This window comes from Argopecten irradians, chromosome 10 (assembly GCF_041381155.1).
Source record: "Argopecten irradians isolate NY chromosome 10, Ai_NY, whole genome shotgun sequence".
Taxonomy (NCBI): domain Eukaryota; kingdom Metazoa; phylum Mollusca; class Bivalvia; order Pectinida; family Pectinidae; genus Argopecten; species Argopecten irradians.
Window position 1 is genome coordinate 22,222,207 of NC_091143.1, and position 14,524 is coordinate 22,236,730.

The window sequence follows — 14,524 nt, forward strand, 5'->3', positions numbered from 1 at the left end:
AGATAAATGGCCCATATTACTTAATCGTTTAAATACTTAGCTTGTTTCCTATAAATAAGATAAAAATCCATACCTTTATCCAAGTAAGAAAAAAGGCAATTAAAATAGGAGAATCCCATACGTTTTATGCGAATCACATTTTCTTGCTGGGTGCTACTAAACGAAGGGTAATTGTTATTAATGGTAATACAAAATGCATGGTACATTGTCGTTCTTTGTATGGCACAGTGTCGTTCTTTGTATGGCACAGTGTCGTTCTTTGTATGGCACAGTGTCGTTCTTTGTATGGCATTTTGTCGTTCGTTGCATGGCATTTTGTCGTTCGTTGCATGGTACTTTGTCGTTCTTTGCATGGCACATTGTCGTTCGTTGCATGGCATTTTGTCGTTCTTTGCATAGCACATTGTTGTTCGTTGCATGGCATTTTGTCGTTCGTTGCATGGTACTTTGTCGTTCTTTGCATGGCACATTGTCGTTCGTTGCATGGCATTTTGTCGTTCTTTGCATAGCACATTGTTGTTCGTTGCATGGCATTTTGTCGTTCGTTGCATGGTACTTTGTCGTTCTTTGCATGGCACATTGTCGTTCGTTGCATGGCATTTTGTCGTTCTTTGCATAGCACATTGTTGTTCGTTGCATGGCATTTTGTCGTTCGTTGCATGGTACTTTATCGTTCTTTGCATAGCACTTTGTCGTTCGTTGCATGGCGGAGTCGCCCACATAGTTTCTAAAGAAACAAAACAGTAGACCACAATGAATACGAAAAGACGTTTTTATACACGTATCCTTACGGCCATTGTGTCGTGAGTTGTAGGCGTTAATTACAGGTGAGTTAGCACGGACATCAGCACGTGCAATAAACTGACCACAAGACTGTACGGTGACAAATTATCGCCACCAGCCCATAAACTGTAACAAATGACCGGAGATGTTGTGATCTACTATAAATATTGACGTATTGGAGCCAGGTGGTCGTAATTATCGACACGGCGTACGTAAATCGTAACAAACAAGGTGGTTAGAGAGATGGACAGTCTATATAGGAGGCCGTAAAGTGACCATTACTGACCACGATACCTCTCCGTAACTAGTGCAGAGAGCCACAGAGAAGGTAACCAAGAACGCAGTTTGTAGTATATGATACCAGATGGATCAAATGGATGGCTATTCTAATACGCCGACAAAATTGGTAAAACAAATTCCACAAAATAAAAACCATTTTTCTCTCCTTGTAATGCATGAAAATGAAATGAATAATGCCCATTGAATACCTGTCAAAGAGCAAACTATTTTAATACAATGTCTGCATGTTTTTTCTTACAATCACAGTTATCCTTTGTGTTTCATACTTAAGTTTTACGATTCTAATTTTCCGACAATGTAAGTGTGTTAGAATAAGGTTTTTACCCAAGTATTTTAAAGTTACGAACGTACATTTATGCTTTGCTAGCGATACAGGGGGAAACTTGCTCATTCACGCTCCGATATAATGGCACATTGTTACAAGCTGTATCGAATTATCCCCAAAATCCCGACTACACGAAATCTTGTACGATGCCAATACATATTGTTTTCACTTCTAATTTCCTTGTAGAAATTGATATAAGAGCGCGCTTCAATGTTATCGCTGACATATGACATTTTGACCCCCCCCCCCGGAGACGAGTGATGAAAATCCCGGGTGGCCGGGGAAACATGACGTAACTCGTTATGTCCTGTGCAAAATTCTACGAGAATTTTAGACAAAATCTTAAGGCTAAAACTTAGACTTAAAGAGGTAATAGACTTTTGGGTTGATTTTAGTTTCCCCTTACCAATAGGGTCACATTAAATAGTATGATAGTATGTATAAGAGGCTTTTGTCCAAACAAAATTATGAAGGTGTTTTTAATTTATGATTTTGAAGCTTCAGAGACAATGAACCATAGACACGGGCTCCTATCTGGTCTGATCCCACTTCAGACCAGACTAACAACTTAACGGACATGATGCGTCATGGATTCGACAACCTCGAGTTTACCCACGACGTCGACCACCAGACAACCGGCCTATAGCTGTCAAACGTTGCTAACGTTACAAAGTTTTCAGTCGGAATTTCTGAAAATAACTCTTATACTAGATTATCTCCCCCTATCCAAAAACACGAATCATATGGACACGTTGTGAAGACCTAAATCGTACATCTCATTTTTATTGATAAGTTGCAATTGGATATTCTAGAGAGCGGTGGCAATTCTTAAAGATAGCACATATAATTTTCACAAGATTTCAAAATATTATCAAGCTGCGCATAGAAACCTTTTTGGTTAATCATGATGAGCACTTTAGTTCCAGACTCCGGTGTTATACGTAAGCGTTGAATCATGGCGATTGTAGTGCAGCCCTCCTCACATCTCATCAAATCTTGTGACATTTTTATCGCCGATAGAAACAGCCATAGAACGACGCTGGAGCGAGGCTTCGTAAACAAAGTAAACAAGTTGTGATCCCTCAAACGACGTATAATATACTACCAACTGTACGTAAATTATTATCAGTCACTCATGCCCGGGGACGTCAGTTTACTTAACGCCCTTCTCTATTTTCCTTATGGCATCGCGCACTCAAGACTGACAAAACGATGTCATTTTACTTAAAATTTAACGTCACGCTCAGACATTTCTATAACTTATTTGTCAGTATCACTTCTTTTAACAAAAAATGCATTCAATAAACGTCATTTACATTGCATTCACTTTTACCACCTTCGCGTGTAAAGTTCCTTTTTGACATCAATGCTACCATATCCAACCGTTTCCTAGTGTTTCGGTTAATTTCAAGGCGTGAATCGTGCAGCATTTGGTTTCTCTAGGTGTCTTCCAAAAATATCCGTCACACGCTATGATTTCAGTGGTTCTGGACCATTTGTTGTATAGGAACCCTTTCATGAACAGCTCAGTAACAATATGATACACCAATCGTTGTGATGGATCAAGTCTGCTCCTAACACCCCAAACCCCTTTACGTTGTCCCCGAGAGGTATCCTGGATTAAGATGGATGGCCGCCGTGATAGATGGCCAACGCTTCCTCTCAAGCTTAGAGAGCTGACCTACTATCTAAACAATACAGGTCGTATATAAACGTTGACTCATCGTGATCCGGATTTTTTATCAAGAAGAACAATAAAACTTCTAAGGATGTTAAAAACGTCTTCTTCGCGAGCTTTTGAATAAAACAATAGGCACTTCAGTAGCAGACGTACATGTAAGTCAATTGTTTAAAATACACAGTGGACACATGCGACTATAAAACTCCTTAGATACAGAATAAAACTATCGGCTCTTTTAAAGACTATTGGATACAATGGACATCTTCACGCCAGTCTAAATGGTAAACCACACCAAATCGTTGTCAGAACACGACCGCAAATACACATTCATAATTTCTAATATGATGTGACATAATTCCATATGATTTACGATCTAATTGGCATCGACAGAGAATCTCGAGAAAACAGATGGATGTAGAGTTAAGGTGTCCCAGATATTACCACATTCTGCTGCAAACATGAGACAGTCACCGGTACAGTCTGTAGATTGGTGTTTTTTCCTGGAATTTTGGCACATCTTTAAATGACCATTACCCTTCGGTAAGGCATAAACACAATCATACATTATGTTTCCAAAGAAGCATGTACATAAAGAGAAGTTACATTGATTTCCATTTCAAACATGGAGTTGAGTTTTAAACATGTTTTATGTTGATTTCACACATCCAGAAGACAATTATGATTTTGTGCAAATTAATGACTCAATTGAAATGGAAATGATTGCAAAATCTCGTTTTTGTTCTTTTCAGATTTCAAAATCACAAAAAAAAGAAAGTGAAAACAGAGACAGGAATTTATATTCAATTTTGATATTTTTATTAAGTATTTTTTATTCATTTTAAGTCATATTTATTTCATAAATGTTATATACATATATTTTGTTCAATATGCTAAATAATGATGATGAATACATATGTTGTTTTGGTCGTTTTGATTTTTGTACAAATTTCCATTCTGAGTACTATTTATAAATAAACCCACAATGGAAATCTGCTAAACCGTTAATCTGACCCAGTAATGTTTGACAAAGTATTTACGACGCCTGACCAAAGGATTTTGTTTAACACAGTCAGGAACAGTAGAAAAATAAAGTGTTCGTTGTGGATGATTATTACAAATGAATATGAAGCTCTTCAGTCGTTAGACTCCCTATCTCTCAGTAGAACTGCATCACAAACTATCCTTCACTGCACACAAAATCCATGATAATTTATAAATATTATTTCAGGTCAATGAACTTTGTATCCTTGGCAAAAATACTGGTCAATGGACACATAAGTAGAATTCAGACAGGATGTAAGATGATACATAGCCTCATTTTGATATATTCAGATATACCAAGTACCAGCATGTTATATTGTCAGTTATTCTGAAACATATCAAATATTTACCATTAATTTATTTATAAGGTATCTAAAATTCTAATTACAAATTTCCATTCCAAATTCTAATCTAATTTGAATTTCATCATTATTTTCATGCTTAAAGATGAATTATGCTGAGCATTTTACATTTCTGAATTTCAAAATTTGCCTTGCGGAAAGGAACTTATGTTCAGAAGATACAGGATACAAGGAGAGGTTTGTGATGCAGTACTGTAAGGTTACCATGTTAAAGCTCTTTACCGCGACTCTCTCTCGAGACTCCCTCGACTCATGCACTCTACAGATGATAATACCTAAAGCACCAATATAACGGTATGATTTACAAGTCAAGCTTAATGACTGATAAAACAGAACTGGCTTCACGATCACGGAATAAGTTTCCACTCAGCCCATCACAGATAATGTCATCAAATATGACCTCACAAGTGATCGGGGAGGTTAAAACTTTGATCCCGAGCCTGGAGTCTACCAGTGCTGTACATATAATCAGAGTATTTGTCTAGGATAGATATCTAATATATTGGCCATTTATGTCTTATGATGCATTATGTCAAAGGCAGCACTTATGGAGTTCATATGGAAAAACGGAGGTCCAAACAGAAACACGTAAATAATAAACAATAATACAAGTCAATATTTCTGAGATCAGTTACTGAAAGTTTCTATAAAATGGCAGTGAAATTGATTTTTTCCCCTATATTATTATCATTATTTTATTTTTTTCCTTGGAAAATCTCAAAAAGGTAATCAGTATTTTTACTTCTGTTATAAGTTTATTAGTAACTTGATAAACATTATTGAACGCGGCTCCATATGTATAGTGACTCAAACATTCAAACGACACAGATTCTACCTGCAAGCATTCATTATACAGATTATATCAGTAAGCATTCATTAAACACAGATTCCACCTGCAAACATTCGAATGACACAGATTCTACCTGCAAACATTTATATGACATTGATGTGGGAGACTGATGTAACAAAGATAAATAACAAACAGGGGATGATAAAAGTTTAACCACAAATGATTTAACACAAAAATAAACAATGGAAAATGGTCAACCATTTTCACTACAGTAATATTAATTTATGATTTTAATGAATTATGTCCACGCCTTTTTTAAATGCACCTGTTACATCAGGTACATTGTAATTCACAATCATAATGCATATCAGCATTCACAAATACACAACTTTATAAGGATTGAACATATTTTGTTTGCTTCATCGTAAATTTACTTTAATGAAATGTTTGAGTTATTCCAAATTTCTTATCAAATTAAAATATGACAGATACATGTATATCTAAATATGTTCAACCCTTTAAGATTGCTATCATTTGTAAATAAAGACATTCACGTGATTTCATGACTAAATAGTATATATACAATATATTGTTTTTTTTTTATATATATTTTACATGTATTTGGCAGTATAAACAGTTATATGTACATTATATACAGGGTGTGACTGAAGTCACAATGCACCATAGAAATTATAATACAGTCGAGAATGCCCTGGTACCACTACCTTCACTATACACTACTAACAACAATTTTTTTTTTTTAAATTTTATCTATCTTTTTTTTTTTTTTTTTTTTTTTTAATTTTCATTTTTCAAGGCCCAAATACACGGTCAAAGTGATTAAAAAGCCCTATTTTTACATTAATTAAAACAGACTAACAGAATTTCTTTATCACAGCATCAAAGTCTACAATCAGAAATGTCTAAATCATCTCGTAATTTCTTAAACCTCATCTTCAAATGCTAGAAAATGCTATTCTGTCATAGTGACAATTTGTGTGATTTTCACCAAGATGTTGTGATAAGAGAAATCCTTTGGCCAATTCTAATTCTAACTACGACAGAAGGCAGCGGTACCGGACCCAGTTTCCTCTCCTCCTAGCGCTCACTTCCTGTTAAGTTTGGGCTCCAATTTCATTTAAAAGGTAGCCATTGTTCAAAATGTTTCTAATCACATAATTTTACCATTACATATATAATAGATCAAATAAGTTAAAACTTTTGAATTTCAATAAATAATTTTTAAAAATATGAATCACAACAGCGTACAGTCTGTACAATCATCGTAAACCAACCACAAGCCCTGCTCATGTACACACAGACCCCATCATCTGTCTAGTCGTTCTTTTTCATATTTTTCACAAACTCTTTTCAAAGAAAACTACATTTTTAAAATCATGAAAATCAATAAAATTTTTTAGTTGTATCAATTTTCTTTGAATTGTACCAATTTTAAAAACTAGTTTTCTTTTTGTCATTTTGTATAAAAATTTAAAACCCACGGCAGACAAGAACACCCTAGACATTCAGCCAATCAAACCCTCTCGTTAATTTACTAATATTTGGAGCATTTTGAAGGTGGGTGAGGAAGCACTGGCCTATATATAAACACACTGAGATCATTTAAATAATAATAGAAATATTAACAACACTCTTAACAGCCACTGTCATCCTACATAAACACTTTGGTACAGACTTTTTAAAAATGAACATTTAGATTTTCAATAAAATCTAAAAAATAATTATGCTATGTTAAAATAAAGTACTTAACACTTGGTAGGATAGTCAGTGACTGAACGGAGAAAATGCATAGAGAAGTTGTGTAAACACAGCCTATGTTTTTATATCCGGTGGTATCCGTATATCTAGGATTTAGTCGGCATGATGGCCCCCCATGTGATCGAGACCAAGTCCTTAGGATGGCCCCGTGTGACCTCTATGATGGCCCCTACACCGTCTGATCTCGTTCTCATTGGTTGAGTTTGACTTTGATTGAGTTTGAATTTAATCAGTAACTTTAAGTCACCATTTCAGGAAATTTTATAAGCTATAATTCCACTTCGTCTGATTGTTCTGTCCAAGAATGATTGCTGATGATTCCTTGGACAATCCTTTAACCTTGACCTCTGCTGATCACCCCAGAGGGAGCTTTCAAACAGCAAGAGGAGGTATGTGAATACTATTAACCTAAAATAGCTGCCATCATGCTGTTGTTTTCATTCCACAGAAAACATGAACATTTGATCAAATTGGAGCCGGTTTGATTCCGTGGTGTTGAGATTGAGAGGCCAGCCTTAATCATTGGTGGTGTCGGTAGAAGCTATCTTGTCTTTCCGATGATTCATTGTCTCAGAGGAGCAATTTCTGAACCAAGACTCCAGTTTACGTGGGCTTCCTTTGACGAATCTGCTCCAGACTTGGAGTTATTTTTGGAGCTATGATACTGTAACGATTCCCTTTGATTATACAATCGATGGGTTGCCATCTGGAGCAAGATCCACACAGATGTTTGTATATATACATATCTACAAAACAACTTATGTACAATATGTATGTCAGCATGTCAAATATGTCTGTAGTTTCTAAGCACTTAAAATCTCCAAAATTTATGGCAGTTTGTTCACTTAGTCGTGTTACAGAGGGTCCGGGAACATCCTTCATTTTGGAATGACGATGTACACTGTAGAGTTAAGGTCATGACCTTCAGAATACCTGCTTCTGAGTGAACTCTGACCTTGATTTGGAATGTAAGAACTGATAACTGTTTTTCCACATTTTAAAATCACAGATGAAAAACGTGTCACCCTCTGCGTTGATTAGTGAACACGGGGGCTATAATCCAGGAACTGTAGCGGCTGTATTCTGGACAGACCGACCCGGACAGCCCAAACCATGTAACTATGGTAACACTGGCCTTGACCTTTGTCAACCAAGAGTATATCACAGCACTTGTGCGTTATACAGAACACAACAGTTTCTTTTTGTGTCTATACTACACATATGTCTTATTGTCTGTCGACACAGGAAGATTCATCTTCGTAATTGGCATGGCAGGCGCATTGCCATTGGGTAAATTTTGTCCTTTTGGTAAATTCACCACTAAATTTAATTGTTTATTTGAATTATTTATATCGGAATGGTTGACATATCTTGGCTCTTTGTTAGAGTTTTCTGACAATGTCCTTTGGTGATTTTTATGTAAAGAGCCATAAATGTCATGTTTTTCTGTGAGGAAAGCATCGTCATTGTCATCATTAGTATGGGTACACGAGCGAACTTTGTAGCCTGCCACAAAACTTAATATGGATGATATCACTATGGCGACCACAATAGCTATGGCTGTCTCGGCAACACTTAATGACGAGGGTTCTCCAGACTCTAGCCTTTCTCCAACAACTGAAAAATAAAATGGTAAACATTAGAACATGTATCACTAAAACAGATCCACGATACTGAACACTTATTTCCAAACATATATTTATAATCTGAACACAAGAATTATCCCAGTAACCATAACAACATGCGTGTATACAGGAGGCACTGTCATCACTAACTAAGTCATGCTGTATCCACCTACACCCCTTCATGACCTTCATATGACCTTGACCCTAACTTCATTGTTTTTTAGTCACATGCGTTCACTATAATTAGTTAAACAATTGTTTCTGTTGCAAGCACTATAATGAATTATTATTGTTTTAGGCAGTGAAACTCTGGTGTTCACAATGGCTCTATAGAAAGACAGAACCAAAGAAAATAAAATTAAACTCACAAATAATACAAAATAAACCGAAGCCAGAAATTAAATGTAATAAAAGCAAAACTCTATAAACATGCAAAATAATACAAAATAATTAACTAAAGATATAATTGAATTAGTAAGCAGTACAATAAGAGGAAAGCCATAAACTGGGGGTAATTTTACATAAAGATGATATGATGATGGGTCCAGTTGACGTGTGAGGCGACAGGAGGCTAGGCAGGCCATGAATAATTCACGATAAGTGATGGATGGGTCTCACAGTACAACACAAGATGCAGAGTAAGTTGTGACAGAGTCTATAAACTCATCAAACATATTACAAACCCAGACCATGACGCGCGAGCTATACCATCTCCGCGACATCATTATAGGTCGGGAGATGAAAACGAACAGCTCATAAAACAAACGTGATGAAGAGAAATTAAAATGGAGTAGTAAAACTATAGGTAACGGATCATGGGCGAGATGACAAGGCAAAAATAGGTGTTTGGGTGCTCAATTATATACAGAGATGTCATCGTAAAATATAGACAAATTAATTTTATGGTAAGACATAAACAAATAATCTTATACAAGGCCATTGGAGAGTATTGTACAAAATAAGAAATACAAACAAGGTTGTTGTGAATATTTCACAAAATGAAGAAAATGGTTTGAGTTAGGTATTAATATTTGGCTCTGGAATACAGAAGTTGATGTAGCGGCAAGATTCGGCAGAGTTAGGTAATAATATAAGGCTCTGGAATACAGAAGTTGACGTAGCGGCAAGATTCAGCTGGCGAAATGAAGATCATTACAAGATGAAGCTGCAGCAGATATGAAGCAATAGATTACATGGCAACATTCACAGGGAGTTAAGGACAAGGATGCAGGTAAAACATGGGAGAAATTGTTAGCAATGCAAGGTAAGGTATACTGGTTAGTGATGCGGGGTAATTATGTTAGTGATGGCGGGTATACAGTTGTTAGTAATGATGGTCACGGGTATGTACAGGTCACCAAGGAAACAAGCCACTATGATGTGATATATTAGCCATTGTGATTACACAGCAGACAGGCTTTCACTGCCTTACCGACAGAGCTTTCCTCCATCTGGTTGGACGCGAACACCTCGTCAGATTTCCCTGTCATGCCACGTGGTGGCGGCATTTTTGTGACCGTATTGTCTGTTACCCCTGTGATTTGAAAAATCGTAGCCCATCAGAAAAAAACATCCCTAACATGTATCCTATACAGGAGCATTTCAAATATGAAATAATTTACAGTTATTTTTATATTTTTCATTTCAAATTGAGTGATTTATCAAAAAAATAATATATTTTTTTTTATAAAATTCTCGAAAAAACCCAACTTTTTGTATACTTTATGAAAATTGATTATAAGATTGTTTTGAAAAAACCTTTATCAACAAATTTGACTTGAGTGTAGATATATTTGAAGCAAGAGAGCAGTGCCTCCACTAACCAAGGTTGCTATGAGACTGAGCATTGGGAATGTTGTTGTTACTAGTGCCTCCACTGGAACAGTTGCATTGTGGGATGGCTGTTGGCATGGCAACAACAGGTGTTGGCGCAGGTGTCACTGTCTTTGTAGTGGTTTCTATAGAAATTACCAATATCATAAATAACTGTGCACATATACATCATATATCCTAGGATTGGCTAATGGGTGACTGTGACATGTGAAATATAATAAAATAGTATTGTCCCTTTTACCATTTTTGTGATTTTTTTAATTTTGTGTTTTTTTTTTTATATTTCAGGCAGACTTCAAAACAGGGAGCATTTAAAACAGGGTGAAAACTTAGGGTGAAAACAATATTAAAACTGAAAATATTTTTCATGCATGTTAAAAAATAAACAAAACAGAAAATAATGATCAACAGAAAATATAAGCATATAAACAACACTTTTATATAAGGTGTGAGCCTACCTAAGGGGGCGCCACAGGCTTGGAGTTTCCCATCCACAATACTCTGTAGTCTGTTCAGGAGGGAAAAAATAACATTTTATTTAAATGGCACTTTTACAGCTTGATGACTTATTTCATGCACAAGATTTTTATATCTAGTGTATATAAAATTTGAATGAAACATTTGCTAAAGTAACAGAGTATGTTGTCATTTTAATGTAGAATATACTGAAGATTTTATCTGCTGTTACAAGCACCTCTTCATATAAAAAAACTATTTGCCAATCTGTAATTTTACCGATTTTGATTTTTCTGCATTTTAAGAAAGTAAGGTCAGGAGATAGGTAATTTCAATGATTGTGGTCCAATATTCATTAAGGATTTGTGCTGATACCTACCCTCGGTCTGAAGCTGCACATGTTGTGTCAACAAAGGAACAGTAGGGATCTTGTAAGGCAACGCATTCACTGGAAATAACATAAAAAAATATCAATTAACACTCTAATTTAACATCTTTATTATATACCTTCCTCTTTCCATTATTATGTTACTATTTCTCTTACCAATTAAGCTCTAATCTAATACAATTCAGTTATGAGTCATTATAAGATTAAAACTAATTACTTCTATATATATCCTACTTTTCTAAACCTAGCCTTTTTTATCCCTTAATCTTCTTACTTGACTATTTTTGAAAACTCAGGACATAAATCTACAGTACATAGACTCCACCGCAACTAACATGTGGGGGGGGTGATCCGACAAGTTTAAATTAAAATTCTAAGTCAGGTTTCGTATGTTTGTTGATGTGAGGGAGATCTATGGCCTCTTCAGATGTAAATTCTATACTGTATATTCTGCTTTGTCACCGTGTGTACGAGACATTTCTAAAGAAGTTCACTGAAGTGGAAAGTTAGGTTAGGGATACCCAAAAGATAAGCGGCCAACGTGTGTCGATCATCTTACAGCAACGATTTAACGTCATTGTACCACTGATGGAGGGATACAATTGTAGAGACACACAAATAAACCTAACCAGTCATATATCTTCTACAATCGGGGTCAAAAGGCTATATTTAGTTTAAATTAAAGGAAGCTAAATGTAACACTATTAGGACTATAAATTTTAGAAAATGATATTAGTTCTAGTTTTTTTCTTTCAACATTTCTTAAATGTTTTGGTGAGAAAGCAGTTTTCATCTAATAAAAATGTTCATAAGTCTTTATTAAGAACAGACATTTTTTTTAGAATATCACATTTTTTTTTAGAATTGATAAAATCTGTACCTCACCACCTTACATGTGAAAAGTTAGTTTATAATTTACCTGCAGGTAAGAGCGCGCTCACAGCGATGAAGAGGGATGGACATAATGTTCTCTCTGGACATGACAATCAGTTTGTCCTGTCCGTGTTGTTTATCGTGGAAAATCTTCATGTCAGTAACTGGTCGTTTGTCCTTGAACACTTGGATATCCTCCAGGATCACGGATTCTATATCCTCCCCACGTCCCTTGTTAATCGCTTTCAACACTCGGCCATCCTCTGGAAACAAAACACCATCGGTTATAACTACTTCCTGTATTAAACTATTGAACTTGAATAGAGCGACAATTTTTTGTATTTTAAAATCATTAAATCTATCAATTCAAAATACATTTAGTATGACATAGAACAAGATCAAAGAAACACTTGTTATAAACCTACTAATGAACAAAAAACACTAACTGATATGTACATTATTTTCATTACAAAATAAAAAGTATATGAGGCTATAGGCATGACTTTCATCCTAAAAGTACAATACACAAAGGACTGTTAACTGTTTATGGTCTGATAACAATGAAAAATGCTTCTAAATGATTTTAAAGTGGGTAATTTTTATCTAACTATTTGGCCAACTTTCTGAGTGAAGTCTTCAGAACAATTTCCTGTCAATTATACCATTATACTTTTACCACTCACACAAGATTTTAAACCATTTTTAAATTGCCTATATATCCGCTGACTTGAGTTTCTGATATAGAGACAATAGACATTGTTAAATCACATCTTTAAAGTTTACATTCGGCTCCACTGATTTAATTTACTTGCTATTATCTACAGGTTATGATGTGCATTGATTTTTTCCTTCTTGTCCAGTCAGATTATCACACAATATGGTGAGTGGATTTTATTGGTCTTTAAATTGCTTATTTTTTCTCTTTTGATCCTTTGTTCTCACCTGTGCCGACGAACATGATGTCGTAGTATCTGTTATCGGCGGCATGAACCTGCCAGTCGATAGCGATTTTCGTGAATCTCGACCTGGAATTAAAACAGTGATACATGTAGTATATCTGTAATCTATGGTATGGCATGCCATAATGAATTCATTAAGTGGAAGAAAATTCCATTTACGTAACACTCCAGGACCGGAATAATTCCGCGATTTTCATGCTGCTATCATCCGATCAATGATTAAATGTCAACTACTTTCGGCTCAACACTCCCGCTCCCGCACCAACCATAAATAAATAAACGCCAACAAAACAAAGCAATTTTGAGATCTATTGATGCTCAAACATGGGCGAGAGCATTAAAACAATAGTTATTTGTGGCAAACTATGGCGAAATTCAGAGCAGCAGCGGAAGTAGGGGCTTCATAAATCTCTAGCTTGGCTTGTGTTTAGGTCCTATTTGAAAGATGATCTTTGTGAAAGTAAATAGAATTTGAAAATTTAATAATATATTGAAAAGCTTACTTGAGACTGAGTTTCATCAACAATGGTGCACCACCAAATGACGGAACAGCACTGTCCATCATCGTGTGTGACTTGACGAAGTTCATCGTGTCGTCACCAAGGTTCTGACTGTTGTCTGAACACGACTCGGGATGAGGTTTGGGGACATCCTCATCGGGTACAGGTAACCATTCGTGTCCAAAATTCTCTTGACCTTTGAATTTTCCCTTAAAAACCTGGACAATATCCTCGTATCTGAAGGCACACACTGCCGAGCCACGGATACTGTTTTCTGGGGTGGTAAAGATAGCGTAAAACATCTGTTGTCTATCCTTGCTCAGCTCTGTAGATCTGTAGTTACCTTGGAAGAAGTCGGATGTTGACTCTGGAACATGACAAAAGAAGCTAATTACTCCCATGTCATCTCAATAAATACTTTTAAATTATCTATTATTATAAAAATATTGATTTTTTTAAAATTAGGAGGTTTACTTACGAATTTCATTGAAATAAAAGGGGAATTCTCCTGGGATGGAACAGTTTAGGCGTGCCTTGAAGAAGGAGGTCCAGGTGTTCTCCAACACGATATTACCCCCCTTGTCGTTCTTACATACTCTGGCTACTCGGGAGAATACCGCCTGAAATAGAAGGAAGCATTAGATAGTGATAGAGGATGATTTGTAGATATACCAATAACAATAAGGAATGTTTGTACTGAGTTTATTAGTGAGGACTATAAAGGTGTGTGTGTTATTATAATACCTCAGATCTAGGTCCTGGTTATGTGGAGTACCTGAGGTTATGACATGTGGTGTGTGTGTTATTATAATACTTCAGATCTAGGTCC

The 14,524-nt window shown here is 35.7% G+C and overlaps 2 protein-coding genes across 5 annotated transcripts in view; one reads left to right on the forward strand and one right to left on the reverse strand.

The window, feature by feature from the left end:
• The window catches only part of LOC138333400 (GPN-loop GTPase 2-like), a 230,606-nt gene that overhangs the window by 20,851 nt on the left and 195,231 nt on the right, over positions 1-14,524 (forward strand). The window lies entirely within an intron of this gene.
• Positions 6,059-14,524, reverse strand: part of LOC138333397 (semaphorin-1A-like) — a 41,109-nt gene continuing 32,643 nt past the window's right edge. For 3 of the 4 annotated variants that reach the window (XM_069281749.1, XM_069281748.1, XM_069281747.1), the window contains 9 exons: positions 14,174-14,315; positions 13,699-14,062; positions 13,179-13,261; positions 12,283-12,499; positions 11,355-11,423; positions 10,978-11,027; positions 10,510-10,644; positions 10,119-10,220; positions 6,059-8,678 (listed from right to left, as the gene is read on the reverse strand). In XM_069281749.1, the coding sequence (XP_069137850.1) occupies positions 8,275-8,678; positions 10,119-10,220; positions 10,510-10,644; positions 10,978-11,027; positions 11,355-11,423; positions 12,283-12,499; positions 13,179-13,261; positions 13,699-14,062; positions 14,174-14,315 (1,566 nt within the window). In that variant the 3' untranslated portion in view covers positions 6,059-8,274. The remainder of the gene's footprint in view (positions 8,679-10,118; positions 10,221-10,509; positions 10,645-10,977; positions 11,028-11,354; positions 11,424-12,282; positions 12,500-13,178; positions 13,262-13,698; positions 14,063-14,173; positions 14,316-14,524) is intronic. The other variant, XM_069281750.1, reaches the window with a different exon arrangement.